The following is a 19,035-nucleotide window of genomic DNA, read 5'->3' as shown; positions in this document are numbered from 1 at the left end:
GTATTTGGCGGTTTTTATTTTTATTTAAATATGATTGGGACAGTATAGTTTCTCCATTAATATCAGAGAATGTTTTCTTTTTGTTACAAAAATTGTAAACGCTCCTGATGGAGAGGAGGTATAATGGCAATATCGCTTAATGTTTAAGTACATAATAAATAATTGAATCACTACGCTCTACACTAATCGAATTTCAAAAAATTACTCGTGGCTCACTGTTGCTTTTGAAGATAACTTAAAAATATACAATGAATAATTTAACATTAAATCTGATTGCAATGTCAACACTCCATAAGCATTTACAGCCTCTTATATTTGGTTTACCAAATGGAATATTTTCTTAAACACAATACATATTAGTAAATATAAATTAATAAACTACATTTTATATTAATAAGTACATTTCAGACGGCTTTTTCGTTCAACCTTTTTGATTTATAGAAATTATCTTAAGATTTAATAGCTTCCCGCGCGCAATCGGGCGAAAGACGCTTTTGCACCTCTTATTCTTATAAATACTCTTTATAGCTAAATAATTTTGTTTTGCCAATTAGAAGCGGTTACAGCAACGCAAACAAATAACGAAAGTATGCTTAATTATATATTTAGTAGTATTAATGGTTTGACGAGCTTTCAGTGAAATATGGATGCTGCATAGCCTGTTCCGCGCTAATACGTTTATTTGGCCGACATACCAATAATTTCTGTAACAAATCTCGACCTTTGGAATTGAGACGTGGTACTATTTGACTCCAAGATGTAATGGGCGGAAAGGCTATAATAATATTATTACAAGTTGTAAATAATAAACTATACTGAAGAACAATAAAAACAATAAGACTTACATGGAAGCGCCACGTAGTCAGCCAAATGAGTGACACCAGGCCAAGTCTCTTCTGAGGGAGTACCAAGCACACGGAAGATCTTCATTAGTTGATCCAAAACATCTGAACCTGGAAATAACGGTCGACCAGCATCGGCAAGCTCGGCAAATATACAACCTGCTGACCACATATCAATACTGGTTGTATACAGTTTTGCACCAAAGAGCACATCTGGTGGTCTATACCATAGTGTAACAACTTCGGCTGAATAACACTTGACGGGAATACCAAAAGCACGCGCCAAACCTATTATTTTAAAATTAATTTCAGTTACGGTACTCAATATAGTAGTAATTTGTGTTTTACCGAAATCAGCTAATTTTAGCTCGCCATTTTTGTTAATCAATAAATTCTGTGGCTTCAAATCCCGGTGGAGTACATTATGACTGTGACAGAATGCAAGCCCGCGCAACAGTTGCAACATAAAGCTGCGACAAACTGCCATATCGATTTCTCCATTCAAACTATCAAAATACTTCTTCAGATCCTGATCACAATGCTCAAACACTAGCGTTAATTTCTTGTCCGAGTGTAATACATCATAGAGACGCACAATGTTTTTATGTTTCAACTCCTACGAATGTAAACTGTATATAATTAATACAAAAATGCATAAAATCCCTTTCCACACACCTTCAATAGACAAATTTCTCTGAGTGCTGAGCTAGGCACTCCCTCGTCATCCTCATCCAAACGTACACGTTTCAGTGCCACAATTTCCATGGTTTCACGGTTGCGTCCCTTGAACACAGTACCGTAAGTACCCTCACCGATTTTCTCCAATTTTTCATATTTTTGCATTTTGTTAAAACAACACGCACAAAATCTCAAACAAAAACCACTTGATAACTCAATTTACAGCTTATGATTTTGACAAGAATTGTGCAAATTTTTTAGAACTACGGCTCAAGTGCTGTTTGTCAAAACAAATTTGATGAGTACTAAAAATTGATAAGAGATGTTAAGTGTGGTAAAGCAAATAAATATTTTGAGAAATAAATTTAAACAACACTACAATACAAACTGAATTAGTTTAATATAAATAGTCTGTCTGCAAAGAAAGTGCAAAAATGTTGCCTAATTGTATGTAAAGTAAACCACAAAAGTTGTTGCTAATTCTGCATTATCAATTTGAAATGAAACAGTGTTGTAAAGCACCCAACAGCTGTGCCTGTTTCATCGCTTATCTTTTGCAATAAATTCGCTCTATTGTCATCACAAATGTCAATTGGAAAAATTCTGTTGTGACTGGAGAATTTACTGTGCAAAAAAATCCAATCAGATGTGCATTAATTGTAAACTTTATCACGAAAAAACTATATAAATAGATCAAATTAATATTTGTGCCACACGCACAAACATAGAAAATGTTTTAACAAGAAAGAAAAGTGAGTAAAATACGTATAAATGAAAGTCATTAGCCCCTGTGTGGGGCGCTGTTGCGCTGCTTTCATTGCGGTTGTCGCAGTCGGTGACGCTGTCTTGTTGGCTCATCGACATTGTCAACATCGCAATCGCACTTATTTCTACCGCTGTCCGCTGTTCCTAGAGTTAATTCGCTTCATTGATACGTACACCCCCTTTTGAAGTGCCGTGATAATTATAGAGTGTGGACTCCAGTGTTATTTGCTCTTTTACTGATAAGTGCCAATCATAGCGTAAAAAGTAAACCAAGTGCGCCCGAAATTCATAACAGGAAAAAAAAAACAATACAATATTTTCGGCAATTAGTCAACATCGTCGATAAAAAATCGTTACTAAGTTAGCTGCGCTTGAATGTTGCTTTGGTAATCATACACTACGGTGGTGTTATTTTTCTATTTTTCAGAAGGTCATCATTTAATTATCAATTGAACATTGCGAGGCAGTGTACACAATCAACATAGCTGCCAGTCTTGCCCCTAAAACATTGTATCGTGTACTTCTACAATTTTTAACAGTACCGCCATGGTGCCGCCAAAGGATAATGTGGACCTTGAATGTTTTCTGGTGACAAAACATTCGTGGAAGGGCAAATACAAACGTATTTTAGCTATTGGCACCGCCGGCATTTCCACATACAATCCTGATAAATTGGATTTAACAAATCGTTGGACATATTCAGACATCGTTTCGGCGGCACCCAGCAAAGCAACAAATGTGAGTAATATAACACTGTGTAATATTATTTAATTAAACTATTTTTTAATGTGTTACAGATACCAAATGAATTTGTGCTTACTATTAAAAAAGAGAAACGCGTCGATTCGATAAAACTGTCATCTGAATATCGTAATGACATATTATGCGCGATATTAAAGTATTACAAAGAGTTTGCTGATAAGCCAAAAAACTCACAAGTAAGTCTGATATCAATAAATTCGTTTCAGTAGTGCTTAGCTAACACGCCCATGCATATTTTCCTATTATACGTATGTATGTATGTGTGCATTGTTTTTATGTTTGTCTATGTTGTTTTTCTTTTTTACATAAAACTTTGTTTACACTATACATTGCAGCGTTTCCCTGCTTATAAATATCATTGGTCTGGTGTCAGTTTACCCACAATGCTTGAAGTCACACCGTGCTCATTAGATCAATTGGATCCAACAACAAATGAAGTGCTCACAAGTTATATGTACAAAGACATAGAAGGCATAATAGGTACTAATAGTTCCTTAGTTATAATATAAACATAAACATTGAGTTTGCCTGCCAATCAATTGGCTTTAAACAAATTGCTGCGAAATTTTGAAAATATGAATTGAAGACACGCTGAACTTTACGATATATTATTTTAAAACTAACAATTTAGTGACAAATGCACGTTAATGATAGCGGTCTAACAAAAAAAAACAGAAATGATTTGGATTTTAATTTTTCACCGGAACTTTTTACTAACCATTTAAAGTTGTTCTTGCTTTTAATTAATTGTAAATTTATTCTAAAACAAATTTTTCTTACCCAATTTAATTTGAAAAACTTGTCTCTACGATATAAGTAGGCATCTCCGACTACGATGGGGGCATTGTTATGGCCCACGGTGGCTTCAGTCGTTTGCATCTCTTTCGTGCGTTGAATCATCATGAAATTGTGCAGAATATAGCGCAGCGTTCGGTGCAGTTTCTCGGTATTGAAACGAAAATACTCAAAAGCCAAATAACACTCGAACAATTCGAACGACAACGATTCGGTGAATATAGGTACGTGACAATTGCATACTCGCTATTTAAATATGTGTAATCTGTATAAAATATATGCCTTCGTAATAGCGGCGACCAGTATCAAACCTCTATGACCGAATTCACCGTACAAAAGATAACACCACGTCATCCGGATCCAGTGAAACGCATACTTTGCCTCACAGAAGCCACATTACTGGAACGCGATCCACAAACGTATAGCGTGTGCACGCTCCGTCTGCTGGCCGATGTATTTGCGTTGGTGCGCGATAAAGACAATTTGCAACGCTTTTGTATTGAGTATAAGAATGGCATATTGCGTCAGTATTTGACCAATGATCGTGACTCGCTACTCGCCACACTCTTGGATGCGGTGCGTTCGAGCGGTAACAAGGATGTACATGTGCGCATAAGCAATACACCGCGCGGAAAACGCTATGTACCGTTTAGTTGTTCCGTTGATGAGGAAACCGAGGCGAATTTACTGCGCTTGATCATCAACAATGTACAGAATCCAACGAAACGTTTCGAGGTGCTGGAACGCTTTAATGCCAACATACCGCACAGTGGACTCAACTACAGTGTTACACAAGATGTGAGTGAATGTGGATGATGTTGCATACTTTGATAATAATTATTTTTAATATTATATTTGTTATTTTTTTACTATATTTTTTAAATTTTTTTTATTTCTTATTATTTTTTTAATATTTATTTTTTATTATTTTTTTTTTATAATTTTTTATTTCATTCTTTTTTAATATTTTTTTTATAGAGTCTCTTTGCCGAGAACAAAGAGAAACTCATCTTGAGTGCATTACAAGCTTTGGCACAAAAGGAGCTCGACAATCCAACTGCACAATTGAACAATCTGGAAATTGAAGCAATCTTTCACGCACTCACACGCCTGCTAGCTAGTAAAGTGGGCTATGGCGCATTTACAAATTTACCCGGGTGAGCCATAACCTCAATTTTTAAATATTATTTTTAACATTTTTAATTTAATATTAATTTTAAAATTGTTCAGTTTTCGCGAAATCATCGGCACGAAGATTGTTGCTGCTTTGCGTCGCAAAGATTTGGCCGTTACCTACTCCGCCATCGATATGATAAATTCACTGATGCATTCAGTGAATGCCGATCATGATCTGAAGCAAGAGCAATTGAATAAATCATCCATATTGTCGTCAAAGTCATTTCTGGAAACTTTGCTGAACATGTGGACCACACATGTGGTATGTAAATCCACAACTCTATATATTTTAATTATAATAAAAAATAATAATTGCATAATCCTTCACAGAGTCACGGCAGCGGCGCATTGGTGCTATCCGCCATGTTGGATTTCCTCACATTCGCCCTCTGTGTGCCTTACAGCGAAACAACGGATGGCAAACAATTCGACATATTGCTGGAATTAGTTGCCGAACGTGGTCGTTATTTATATAAACTCTTTCAGCATCCCTCCTTGGCCATCGTTAAGGGTGCTGGTCTGGTTTTACGCGCCATTATCGAAGAGGGCGAATTGCATGTGGCACAACAGATGCAGGCGTTGGCTTTGGATGAAGCAGCATTGTGCCGTCATCTACTTGTTGCGCTATATACCCCAAGCAATGATCCGACTTTGACGACGCATCGTCAGTTATCGCGCCATTTAATTGGTTTGTGGATTACGGAAAACGAAGAAGCCTTGGAGTTGTTGCGACGCATATTTGTGTGTATTTTTTATATTTGAAAATAATTAAGTTTTTATATTTATACAATTGCTCTGCTTTTAGCCTGCTGGTTTGCTAATGTTCCTGGAGAGCGAGGAGAGCGTACCAAAGACTGATGTGGAGGATGATAAATTGAATTTTCGCGATAATCTGAAACTTGCAATACAACATTCCAATAGAAATAGAAAGAATATTATAGAGAAACATTTGCATGTATGTTATTTGATATATACTCTTTTATAATAGTTGTGAGTAGTTGAACAAATTTAAAAAACATTTAAATTGAGTGCATCGAATTGAACATACAACTCACATAAGTTAAATATAGTTATTTATATCCACTTTAATGAAGTATTCGCAGACTCTCGTGTCATTGAGCCTACTGTATAGGTTACGTTAAGTGTGTTGTTGTTGGTATTAAAATACATTTTTTTACAAGATAGCTAAGAAGCAACGGTTGAGTCATATTTATGATTAATAGAAGTTCAAAGCACTAGCTAGCAGATAACCATTTACCGTTATTTTTATATTATTTCTTTTCGTTCTTGTATTGTTTTCGTTTTTCTTTTACCGTTATTTTATTTTTTTTTTCAATCATTAGTCACAATAATATGTTAGTAACCTTGCTTATATGACCTTTGCTAATAGGTTATCAGAAATATATACATATACTACGCAATGACCGTTACATAGAAAATAATATACAAAGACGAAAAAGAGACTATGAAACTGAAAATCCAATGTAAAAGAATTTGTGTGTGACATACAGTTATTCAGGATTTCGAAATTAAACTTTATATATCTAAATATGTGGATATAAAACTTTTCTAACATCCGGATAAATCGGATAATCGAAGACCAAATAATATTTAGTTAGAATCTATGTGAATTTGTGTAAAACCATACTTCCGGATAAGTTCCAAAATTATTATGCACATATTGTCTTGATTTTATCCGTAACAAGGGATAATGCGGATATTCAAATATACGAAAACTGAAATTCACCACAGTCAGTGCCCTTGAACTGGGTGTGGCAATAAATTTGAGTTGCTTTTTTTATTTATAATTTTTTTTTTATTTTTTCTCAAAACAACATTATTAAACTCTATTATTAATTTTTGAAATTTAAAAATCAATTCTGCTCGAAATAACTTCAATTTCTTTTCTCCATCCAACAGGATATCAAGCATTGGGGTATGAACCTCTTGGAACAACAGGACTCCGCTGCACAAGCTATGAAGAATCGCCCAGTGGTGCTGCGTAATCGACGGCAACGTAAGAAAAACGAGGACGCTGTTTTGAATTTACCCTATTTCTTCTATAACTTCGCCAGAGATCATAGTTTGCCGAATTTAATATGGAATCATAAGGTACATAGTCCTTAAAATGGTGGACAATAAAAAATAACAATATATTTTTTGTTTGCAGACCCGTGAGGAGTTGCGTATTTGCCTTGAAAATGAATTGCGGCAATTTATGAATGATCGTGATTTGGCTGGCACTATGATCGTGGCGTGGAATTATCAAGAATTCGAAGTTACTTATCAGGTACGGTAGATTTAGTTTTTTGTCGCAAATAATCACCGGTTATTTGCAGTTATGTAGACTATACTGTGCTGTAAATGATCCTTACATTTCGAACTGCGCCAAAATGTAGACTATAACTTTTTAATAAAAGAATACATATCATACATGTTGGCGCATACTTGTTTTTTATTTTTTTTTGTATATATATTTTTTATATATATTCAAAAATGAATGCAGAGGGAGATTAACAAACCCTTAAAAAAATTGACTAACTCAAAAATTAACTATAATCTCTTATGATTTTCCTTTTGCAGTGCTTGGCTGATGAAATCCAAATTGGTGACTACTATATACGTCTGATATTGGAGAAAGACGATTGGCCGCAAAATCTTGTAAAAGATCCGTAAGCATTTACTGCCATAACTGTATTTTCCAAAAAAAAAATCCTCTAACTTTATTTTCTATTTCAGAATTGAGTTATTTAATGCGCTTTACCGTCGTGTACTCTGTCGTCAGCGTGTCAACGATGATCAACTAACGGTCGTGTCACTACAGGCGCTAGCGAAGGTTTATCGTCGTTACCATAAGGAAATCGGTCGTTTCAGCGATATGTCCTATATCTTGCAGTTAACCGATCGTGTATGTATTTACCGTTACAAAATCTATTTGTGCAGAAATAAATTAATTTTATTTTATATATTTCTGTAGTGCCTGTCACCATCACTGCGTGATGCACTCATCAATCTGATATCCTGCCTGGTGCTAGAGAAATCCAATTGCCGTCCACTTGTCGATCACGTGCAGTGCCTTGTCGACCTCATAACGCTGGCACATCTACATAAGGGGCGTGCACAGCCGAATACGAAAACCAATGTCATAGAGGCTGGTCCCAACATGGAGGCATACGAGGAGAAAGATTGGTATTATAACATTGAAAAGGAGGGACAAAAACCGGAACGTCAAGGCCCCATCACATATTCCGAATTGAAAGAACTCTGGCAAAAAGGTGTGATTACACCGAAAACACGTTGCTGGGCCATCGGTATGGATGGTTGGCGTTCGCTACAACAAATACCGCAACTGAAATGGTGCCTTATCGCCAAGGGTACACCGATCTATAATGAGACCGAATTGTCATCCAAACTGCTCGATATACTCATTAAATGCACGAGTTTCTTTCCGAGTCGCACACAAAACGGCACTGCCGTACTTATACCGGGACCGAAATTGTCACGCAAACTCTCCGAGTTCGTTTGTCTGCCGCATATCGTGCAGGTGTGTCTCACACACGATCCCGGTTTGCTGGAGCGCGTTGCCACGCTGTTGTGTCACATCATGGAAGACAATCCGGAAATGCCAAAAGTCTATTTGACCGGCGTATTCTATTTTATGCTCATGTACACGGGTAGCAATATACTGCCGATAACAAAGTTCCTAAAGATGACACACATGAAACAGGGTTTCCGCAGTGATGAGGTAACCCGGCGCACCTTATTGTTAATGTCAGTGGGTGTATTCAAATTGTTTTTTCTTCTTTGTTGTTAGACATCTCAATCCGGCATAATGCATCGCAGCATTTTGGGTCAACTGCTGCCCGAGGCCATGGTATGCTTTTTGGAGAACTACAGTGCTGAGAAGTTTGCGGAAATATTTTTGGGTGAATTCGATACACCGGAGGCGATTTGGAGTTCCGAAATGCGTCGCTTGTTGATTGAAAAGATTTCCGCGCACATCGCTGATTTTACGCCACGTTTGAAGGGGCACACAATGGCGCGGTGAGTTGCAGTTATTCATTATTTCATATTACATTTTATAAGAAATACATATGTTGTTGTTGTTATATCGGTAGGAAAAGCATTCCACAAATAATTTAGAAGAATATTAGCGATTTGACAGTTCTTAGTCGGTTAAAAAACCGGGACCGTTCCGGTTACACAGACCCAATTGTCTTAGGAACGAGGATTTTTTACATCCTCAACAAATATACGGGATATATTATTTGATTATTAATATTTCCATTTTTCTCCTCAAATTCATATAAATTTAGGTTATGTTAGGTGTCATTATTCTCATATTGGACAAATATTTTCTTCATGTATAAGTTAAAACTTGGTCTAATAATGAACTTCGGCACTTCTTTAATCGATTTTTATTTTTTGTTGTTGTAGTGTGAAAATACTCCAAAAAAATTCCACTATATCGGCCTGAACCGACTAAAATAATTTTTTCGATGTAATTAACAATAACTTAATTTATTTTTTATCATTTTCCAGCTATCCCTACCTTGCCATACCGGCCATCAGTTATCCACAGCTCGAAAATGAACTCTTCTGTCACATTTATTACTTACGTCATCTCTGCGATACGCAAAAATTCCCCAACTGGCCGATCGCCGATCCAGTACAGCTGTTGAAACACACCTTGGATGCTTGGCGCAAGGAAGTCGAGAAGAAACCACCACAAATGACGGTACAGCAAGCGTACCAAGATCTCGGCATCGATTTGACCAAGACACCCAAGCCCGATGAGTCGATGATACGCAAAAGTTACTACCGGTTAGCGCAAATGTACCATCCGGATAAGAATCCGAATGGACGTGAGGTCTTCGAAAAGGTCAATCAGGCATATGAGTTCTTGTGCTCGCGTTCGGTGTGGTCCTCAGGTGGGCCAGATCCCAAAAACATAGTACTCGTGCTGCGCACACAAAGCATACTCTTCGAACGTTATCCGGATGGTGAGTTTCTGACGATCGAAGTGAAGTGCTTTTTTATATTATTTTCTTTTATTTCTTTGTAGTGTTGCGTCCCTACAAATACGCCGGTTATCCACAACTCATCAAGACTATACGTTTGGAGACACGCGACGATGACTTATTCTCAAAAGAAGTACAACTGTTGTCGGCCGCTTCGGAGCTCTGCTATCACACTGTGCATTGCTCTGCCTTGAATGCGGAAGAGTTGCGACGCGAAGAGGGCATTGAAGCGCTTTTGGAAGCCTACACACGTTGCGTCTCCATTCTGGGCGCCGATTCGAAACCCGATGCGCTGCACTATCAAGTAATTTCGAATGTGACACGTTGCTTCGAAGTCGCCTGCAACTTTGAGAAGTGCAAACAAAAGATTATAACTTTACCGCAATTGCTTTCGGACGTCTGTCGTGTCGTATACTTTAAGGTAAGTGGTAGAGAGTGCTACCGCACTATAGTTGAGATAATAATATTAATTTCTCTTCGTTCAGCACACGCTCTCGGTTAGTTTGGTGACCAGCATGGCGGCTAACAACTACGAACTGCAATGCGATCTGGTGCGCAATGGCGTGATGTGGTCACTGCTGCTCTTCTGGTTCGATTACGATTATACGCTGGACGAGAGCGGCGTGCAGGCCAGCGACAAAACCAATCAGCAACAGGTGGCCAACAATCTGGCGAAAATGGCGGTGCTGGCCTGTATTGCACTCTCCGGCTACGGTTTGGACCTGCATAAAACAGCGAATGGCACCGACAATGGCAGTAGCGACGGCAATGGTTCGCCAACCACAGCGGCGAAGACGATTAAAGCGGCAAATCCAGCAATTGCATCGCCCTCAACGTCGGCGTACACGAAAAACGCTCACAATCCTCTGCAGAACGCCAACAAACAGTTGGCCATAACAACAGGCGGAGCCGATGTGGATGCGAAGAATGTGGTGGCCAAGCAGGATTCCAATGCCAGCAACAAATCGGATGCCATTTCGAATGCATCGTCCAATGAGAAGGAGGAGAATGGCGAGACGAATGGCAATGGTAATGCGAAAAAGACGAACGACTCGCAGCTACCGAAGTATACAGTAGTGTCCGAAGCGAAGAATACAATCGTAAAGCAGGTGCTGGATCGCCTGCTCACACCGTACATAGCGAATAGGTTGTCCAAAGAGCGCAGCAGCGATGTAAGTTCATATGGGAGAGTAATAAAATACACAGCGACACAAAAAAAATTGTATCATAACCTAGGGGTCTTACTATGTGTGCCTTATGTTTTTGGGGCCGCTGAATCCGAATCCGGTCCATTTAACCCCATCAGATCAAGGTTTTGACATATATGGTTTTTTAAACTCCATCGGATTCGATTGAAACTCGTTATTTGGGGATTTTTGGAGGTCGCGGATTACGAGTTCGGTGTCGGCTTTTCATAATTTGAAATGACTGATTCAATATAGCGGACGCTATTTTGAAAAATTCGGTTTCAGCGACCCCATAAACGTAAGGCACAAATAGTAAGAACCCTGACAAACATTGTTTTCGTGTGGCTGTGATATCGTTCTTATTTATTTTTATTTTTAATTTATTTTTGGAAATTACCGCTTCCAGATTCTGAAAGTACTTACATCCAATACGCGTAACCCCTATCTGATATGGGATAACGGCACGCGTGCGCAGTTGATAGACTTCTTAGAGACACAACGTACCACAGCTACTAAAGAGACATTCGAAGACGTCGCTGAGGTGTATAATCTAGTCTCCGAATTCCAGTATGATGCCAGCAAGTAAGCGCAATAACAAATATCAAATGTAACGTTCGTTAATAAATCTCTACATTTACCTATCATCGCACACAGAGATGAACTGCAAATCGGTGGTGTCTACATACGCATATACAATGAGATGCCCACATTCCCCATAGCTAAACCGAAACAGTTTATTATGGATCTGCTGGAGTATCTCAAGCAAGCATATCACTTCCTGACCACCACCACCACCAATAACAGCGGCAGTGGTGTAAAGATCGTGACCACACCCACCACGATGGCATCAAATAAAATCGGACAAGATGGCATACTCACACCGACACTAGCACCGAATCACCCACAGTTGCTGCCGGCCAAACCTGGCAAGACGTTCGATGAAGTCTTGAACGCCTACAATCGTTCAAAGATACGCAATAAAATCGAAGCGAGCGCTCAACTCGAACAACAACAAATGCAACAGCAATACAGATATGATTTTGCGAACGATGGCGCACTGCAGGAGCATGTAATAATGGTGCTGCAGGCGCTAATGGCCGTGATCAAGTGCAATGCCGAAGTGGAGATACAATGCATGGGCAGTTTCAATATGATATTCGGTTTCTTGGCGCATAATCTGTTCAATGATGTAAGCTTTTTCTTTTGTATTGTTAAATACCGTTAGTTAAATTTCTTTCTCACACTTAGAACACTGCCGTCAAGACGATGGCGCTCGAAGTGGTCGCCTTGGTTTCACGCAATAAAGAATGCGTTTCGGAAATTGCCGCCTGTGAGCTGCTCGGCCAATTTTTGGTTGCGCTCAGAGATCCCGATTTGCGCAGCAGCCAAGTGAAAGTGCTCGAAACCATGTCGGGTCTCATGAACGTACAGGAAATGATTAAGGAGGCTCAAAACAAAGGTGCTGTTATTTACTTGCTCGATATGTTCTGCAACTCACGCAATCCGCTGATACGCGAAATGTGCGCCGAGATATTGGCCAAAATGACAGCGGATCGTTTAAGTGGACCGAAGGTATGTGCTATTGTAAGTTTGTAAATTCAAGCAGTATACTATTATTTACATTTCAGGTGCGCATTACCGTTTCGAAATTCCTACCGCCGCTCTTCGTGGACGCCATGGTCGAATCGCCACAAACTTCAGTGCAATTATTCGAATCCATACATGAGCATCCGGAATTGATATGGAATGATAAGACTAGAGGGACGGTGTGCGATGCTGTGGCGGAAATGTGTGAGAGGTGCGTATGCGCTTCCGTAATCAATATGAAAATCTTTACTAAATCTCCTCTCTCCATCTTTTATCTCTTTCCCTTTTTTCTCTCTTTTTATATATCTCTCTTTTTTCTTTTTTCTCTCTTTTTCTCTGTCTCTTTCTCTCATTCCTTCTATCTCTCTTTCTCTCTATTTTTCCTTCTCCCTCTCTCCCTATCTTTATTTCTTTCCCTCTCTCTCTTTCTCTCTTCCTCTCATTATTTATTTACCCAAACAGCTTCTATAGAGCGCAAAAGATCACCGACAAACATCTGTGGAAGGATCCTGAAATGCTCAAAGACATTGTTTCGAATGAAATTGTTGTTGCTGGTGTTTATTTGCGCTTATACGTTAGTAATCCGGCGTGGACTTTACGTAAGCCAAAGCAATTTTTGGCAGATTTACTTGATTTTGTGGTGGAGCAAATCAGTAAAAGCTCTTCAGATGTGAGTTTTTATATATATAGAGGTTAATGTATGCTTTTTAAGCTTGTTAAGCCGTCTTATTATTATTTTTTAATTAATAAGCGTTTCTTTTGGGGTTCAAACCATTTCATAAACACTGTTTTGGTATATATTTTCGAATAGATTTTATCGATATTTTTGGTTATGTTTCTTTTTTATTTTATATTTTTAAATCAAATATAAATCGTAGAGTTTTCCATTGCTGTTTCAAATTATATTCCAAAATTTTTATTAAAATATTTATATTTATTTTTATCGGCCAACAGAAAGACGTCTTGGAACTATCAACGACCGCTTTAGTGGAATTATTGCGCTCACAACCGAATCTAGCCGACGATATACCCGTTTTGGGACACATACCGAAGCTATTCAATTTGCTGTCCGTACAGCCGAAGGGCACGCTATCAGTATTGCACCAACTCTCGCTCTCCGAAGTGAGTATTTGAAAAATGGTTTCAAAATTTTTTTTACTTAAATTAATAATTTGAACTTATCTACTCGCTTTATAGTTCTGTGTAAGCGCCGTCTCGCAAACTGAATGCATACACCCGCTGAAGAGATGCATGGAAAACCACCGCGATTGCATTGAGAAGGCCTGTGAGACGCTCAGTCGCTTATTCAAATATCAACACGTGAGTGTTTTCAGTTTTTTAAATTAGATTTTAGAATTATTTTTTTATTGTTTTTTATATTTTTTTATACTTTTTATTTGTTTAGTTTATTTTTTCTAATATTTTTTAATTTTTTTAAATTGTGTATCCATATTTTTTTCTAAATTAGTAAAATATTATTTACATATATAATATTTTTAATACCTTTTATTTTTTAATTTCTTTTCTTAAAATTTTTGAAATATTTCTTTTTTAATAATAATAATTATTTTTTTAATTTGTAAAATGTTTTTTCTTTTATTATTATTTTTTAAATTTAAATATTTAATTTGTACTTTCTTTTAATATTTAATAATTTATTTCTTAAAATTTTTAATTTTTTTTCTTGAAATTTCTAAAATTTTCTGTGTTTTTGATTTGTAAACTATTTTTTACTCTTTTTTAATATTTTGTATTTTTAATATTTTTAATTTATTTTTTCTTAAAATTTTTAAAATATTTTTTAATTCTATATATATTTTTTGAATTCTTAATGGTTTTTCTTAAAATTTCTAAAACTTTTTTTTATTTTATTGTATTTTATTTTTTTTGTTTGTGATACTTTTTATATGATTTATATATTTTTTAATACTTTGTATTTTATTTAATATTTTTTTATTTTAAATATTTTTTCTTTATTTTTTTGTTAATACTTATTTATATATTTTTTTGTTTAATTTGTAAAATCTGTTTAATTATTATTTTTTAAATTTTTTGCAGGATTCACTCATCAGTCAATCGCTCGAAGTGAATTTGGTGCCATACCTATTGGGCCTTCTGGACAGTCGGCTGGAATATGTGGACAATGCATCGGCGGTGAAAGCGCAAATCGTTGCTGCACTGAAGGGCATGACACACAATCTCAATTACGGCGAGCGTGTCACACAAATCTTGCTGAAACATCCCATATGGGCGGAGTACAAAGATCAACGACACGATCTCTTCATAACAGATACTAACATCAGAGGCTATCTGACAGGTACCCTCATCTTTAGTTGTTGTTGTTGTATATTGTTCATTATTAATGTATTTTTTTTTTTTCCAGGCATAAATCCCACCGCTGGCTATTTGACCCAGGGACCAGCACAAAGCGTGGACGTACTCACCTCACCGCCACCCATTGATCGCGATGACCCCTCAGCACGACCGGCCATAGATTAATATACAGTGCATGCTGCGACAGTAACGTTTTACATGCTGTAGCTTTATTGTTGTGTCCATCATCATCATAGTGTGCAACAACAACAACAACCACTGACGGAATTCGTCAGTATTGTCAACAAGGCTTTAATTGCGCGCGGACGCTGGAAATGTACGAAGTGTTGCTTCGTCGTTTGGTGCATAAGCAGAGAATGGCAGAGAGGCACAAAAATAAAAACAAAAATAATTAAATGGTGGAAACCAAAATAAATAGAAATACAAAAATGACGCCGCACATACATACAAATCTTAACTGGCATGCACCGAATCAAAAAAAAAAAAAAAAACAAAAACAAAGCGTCTTAGAATGTTTGATTATTTACTTTGTTTATTGATTTATTATGATTATGATTATTATGATTACTACTACTATATACTTTGGTATTATTATGTTAATGTGAAATATGTATGAAATTGCATTGGAGTAACGAAATGTGTTTGGAAAGCGCAAACAAAAAAAAAAACAAAATGATGTGAAGCAAGTATTTTTCAAAATTATGAATATAAAAACGAAAAGTTTCCTTAAATTAGTGTATATTTACTAAATGAATTGCGTGTTTTCAACAACAAACACCAAAAAAAAATTGAATTTTCGAAGTTTTCGAAGTCACCAAGCACCCAAACCAAATTGCGCTGGCAATATATATAGAAATATAAATATATAAAAAATTATGTATGAATTCCTGAAATCGATTCTCACAACTTTTAAGCACACAACACGCATACACATACACATGTACACACCCACACCCACACACACACTCGCATGTAAGCAGCGTAAGCGAGTTGCAACCTTAAAATACATGGAATTTTTATATTTGTAGATTATAAAGTTTACAAAAACAAAAAGCAAAAAAAAAAAAACAACATACAGAAATGCATAAAATTATAGTATATAAAAAAAGAATTACAATACACATACACCATATAAATATATATATATATATACATGCATATATATTATAAAATATATATATATATATCTAACTTAAAGTGATACAGTGAAAGAAAAATCTTAATAAAAAATCAATTCATTTTGAATGAATGTGCGAACTTTCGACGTTTGGAATTTTCGAAATTATTTACTACGCATTTTTTTTAACATTTGCTTTAATTAATTTTTAATTTTCTGTAGTCATTCATATATAAAAATATATATATATTTTTTACGTTGTGAAGAGCAGACACAGCGCCAAGCGTATATAGTCGATTGTTGAGGCAATCGCCGTGCCTACTATGCGCCAGCGCTCCAAATACAGCACCAGAAAGAGATTGTATTTCTCGTTGACAATGCGAAAGGAGTAGAGACGCTGCAGATAGCTGAGCACATTGAGTTTATCCGGGAAGGCTATGTCGTAGTGGCTGCAAATATGTGGTTATTAGTGATTTAGGGTCATTTAGATATAAAGTGAGAGGTTTTGTGTTGTTTTTGTAAAGCTAACCGATGCTCATTTTACTAAATTTTAAAATTTTTAATTTTTAATGACAATATTTGAAGGTTATGTGGAACTTACAAGAAATATGTTCGAAAATCAACGATTCTAGTAAAAACCACACCCACATTTCACACAACGGTACTTATAAATAAATACACGAAGTTGTAATATTTTAGAAAACGGTTTGGAGTTTGAACTTCTATAACTGAAAGTTTCCAAAAAGCTATTTAACTCGACCATTTTGCTCATAAGAAAATCTTTCGAAATCGAAATTTTCGAAAAACTCGAATTTCGAAAAATGAAGTTAAATTTGATTTTCACTTAAAAATGTCTTTCAAAATCGAAATTTTCGAAATACTCGAATTTCGAAAATTTAAGGTTAAATTGGATTTTCACTTAAAAAACTCTTCCAAAATCGAAAATCTCGAATTTCGAAAAATGAAGGTTAAATTTGATAACCAATTTATTTATATAGTGTACACCGAGCACGTTTGATCCATTGCGAACGATGGATATCCATTTGTTTATATTGAGGCAATTTAGATAGGCGAGTGTCAACGGTCTCAAGTGTCTTCACTATAAGTAAAAACGATAATTTTTGATACTCACTTTTCAACGATGTACTGCACCTCAGCGTAGGACCAAATAAATATGACAGCTGGATATATGATCGGTAGCAGTATGAATATTGTCAAAATGCAGGTCACCATCACTTTGAGTATTGTCGGAAAGGGTAACGGTTCCAGCCAAGTGCTTACCAAATGATCAATGAAAGGTTGTTGATAGTATATAATTTTGCTGAAGAAGGACATCTGCTTCCACTGTTTCTTGAAGGGAAAATAAATAACTAATGTTGATATATAAAATTGATAAAAATTCAATTCAATGTCTTCGGTGCAATAGACTTCGCCAAAGCAAAAATCAAATATGTATACCATTCTTTACTTAGTTTGCTATTATTGTAAGAAATACTCATCACTTGACTAGATTCTAAATTTTCAGTACTTTGAAATGAGTTTTCCCTACGACAGAACTTGAACGGATCCACATTCATGGATATCCGGACAAAGACTATCTTCCCTATAACATGCTATAAAACCCCTACAACAACAACAATATGAAATGATGAAGTACTGTACGACAAAAATTATACGGATCACACGCAGAACGACTTCCAGAAGAATCTTCTTCGTGTACGCAATAAAACAATTGTGACTTTCTCTCTCTCTTCAGCTTAAATCGCTTTCCATTATTCAAATTTCGGTCACTCACAATTTTTCGTTGATGTAGAGGTTTATGCCAAATCTTTCGATACATTTGCTTCGTGTAAATAATCCGAAATACCGTTAAAATTAGTAAAAAAATTATTTTAACAAATTTCCTGCAAAAAAAAATTATAAAAATATATGAAATTACAAATCTATTCAGTTTGAAAATTCTAACACAATAAAAAGTAAACAAAAACTTAAAAAAATAATTAGACAGTTAAAAAAATTCTAACAAAATTAATGTTGGAATACAATGTGTACGTTATTAAAATTTTTATTGCAAACTAGGGTGGTCCTCAAAAGCGATAAAAAACATTATTCTTCACTTAAACGATGTAAAGTCGTGAAAGCATGCTCCTTGGTAGCTCATTTCAATTTTGTTTAAGATTGGCAGCCGTTTAGTTGTGTCACCCGATCGTTTCCATCACGACGAAGGGCTGTCAACTCCGTAGCATTCCTCAACTTTTTTTGGGCAAAATCATCCTTTAAAACCTTCAGAGGTCAAAGTTCAAAATTTTCTAGTTTCAAGATTTAAATTAACTCTTCTTAATATGGACCATAATCTATACAGTAGAACTCCAATTATCCGAACTCCGACTATCTGAATCGCCGATTATCCGAAAAAATTGTCCAAAAAAGTCTAAGTGCGCTATTATTCTTCCCCCCGCGAAGCCAGTGTTTGCGCGTCAAGTCTTGACTTGCCGTTGTGCCTACACTGACCTCCCCCGCGAAGTGGAAGTGGAAGAAGAACTTTCTGCTGATGTTGAAGTAGACGCTGGACCATCAGCTAGTGAAGCATTTGCCGGCCTCGAGACTGATTTGAAGTGGATGGAGCGTCAGCCCGACTTGCAACTGCTCAAGCGAATGCGTGACCTGGCTGCCCGAAAACGGTGATCGGTTTAAACCGATGTTTAAAAAACAATGATTTTTATTTCTAAACTTGTACATAAGTACATTTTATTTATATTTAAAACATGTGG

General features: G+C 36.3%; 3 protein-coding genes across 8 annotated transcripts; 1 reads left to right on the top strand and 2 right to left on the bottom strand.

Annotated features, from left to right (window-relative positions):
- Positions 1-252: 252 nt before the first annotated feature.
- On the bottom strand, positions 253-1,833 carry LOC105217742 (cyclin-dependent kinase 5 homolog). Its single transcript, XM_011192894.3, has 4 exons — positions 1,518-1,833; positions 1,191-1,458; positions 846-1,130; positions 253-775 (listed from the first exon to the last, which is right to left on the bottom strand). The coding sequence occupies exons 1-4, from the start codon at positions 1,683-1,685 to the stop codon at positions 615-617; spliced, it is 882 nt and encodes a 293-aa protein (XP_011191196.1). The 5' UTR covers positions 1,686-1,833; the 3' UTR covers positions 253-614.
- A 267-nt stretch (positions 1,834-2,100) lies between these two features.
- On the top strand, positions 2,101-15,846 carry LOC105217741 (dnaJ homolog subfamily C member 13). 5 transcript variants are annotated; one of them, XM_054235128.1, is made up of 28 exons: positions 2,101-2,272; positions 2,716-3,023; positions 3,083-3,223; positions 3,383-3,527; positions 3,865-4,066; positions 4,136-4,640; positions 4,821-4,999; positions 5,073-5,280; positions 5,349-5,759; positions 5,824-5,973; positions 6,939-7,130; positions 7,189-7,308; positions 7,602-7,690; positions 7,758-7,926; positions 7,996-8,763; positions 8,833-9,062; positions 9,561-10,021; positions 10,084-10,460; positions 10,525-11,211; positions 11,633-11,808; positions 11,881-12,415; positions 12,475-12,798; positions 12,855-13,024; positions 13,276-13,483; positions 13,768-13,935; positions 14,011-14,133; positions 14,872-15,130; positions 15,197-15,846. In XM_054235128.1, exons 2-28 carry the CDS (start codon positions 2,832-2,834, stop codon positions 15,310-15,312), a joined length of 7,305 nt encoding a protein of 2,434 aa, XP_054091103.1. In that variant the 5' UTR covers positions 2,101-2,272; positions 2,716-2,831; the 3' UTR covers positions 15,313-15,846. The 5 variants fall into 5 exon arrangements, with proteins under 5 accessions (XP_054091103.1, XP_011191195.2, XP_011191194.2 ...); XM_011192893.3 differs by having other exon boundaries at positions 2,713-3,023; positions 3,868-4,066; XM_011192892.3 differs by having other exon boundaries at positions 2,713-3,023.
- Positions 15,847-16,392: 546 nt separating this feature from the next.
- On the bottom strand, positions 16,393-18,249 carry LOC105217743 (uncharacterized). Of its 2 annotated transcripts, none has more exons than XM_029043714.2 (3): positions 18,060-18,249; positions 17,397-17,608; positions 16,393-16,713 (listed from the first exon to the last, which is right to left on the bottom strand). In XM_029043714.2, exons 1-3 carry the CDS (start codon positions 18,102-18,104, stop codon positions 16,518-16,520), a joined length of 453 nt encoding a protein of 150 aa, XP_028899547.2. In that variant the 5' UTR covers positions 18,105-18,249; the 3' UTR covers positions 16,393-16,517. The 2 variants fall into 2 exon arrangements, with proteins under 2 accessions (XP_028899547.2, XP_011191197.2); XM_011192895.3 differs by having other exon boundaries at positions 16,395-16,713; positions 17,397-17,614.
- Positions 18,250-19,035: the final 786 nt, after the last annotated feature.

This window comes from Zeugodacus cucurbitae, chromosome 6, assembly GCF_028554725.1.
Source record: "Zeugodacus cucurbitae isolate PBARC_wt_2022May chromosome 6, idZeuCucr1.2, whole genome shotgun sequence".
Classification (NCBI taxonomy): Eukaryota; Metazoa; Arthropoda; class Insecta; order Diptera; family Tephritidae; genus Zeugodacus; species Zeugodacus cucurbitae.
This window is presented reverse-complemented; position numbering and strand designations above follow the sequence as displayed.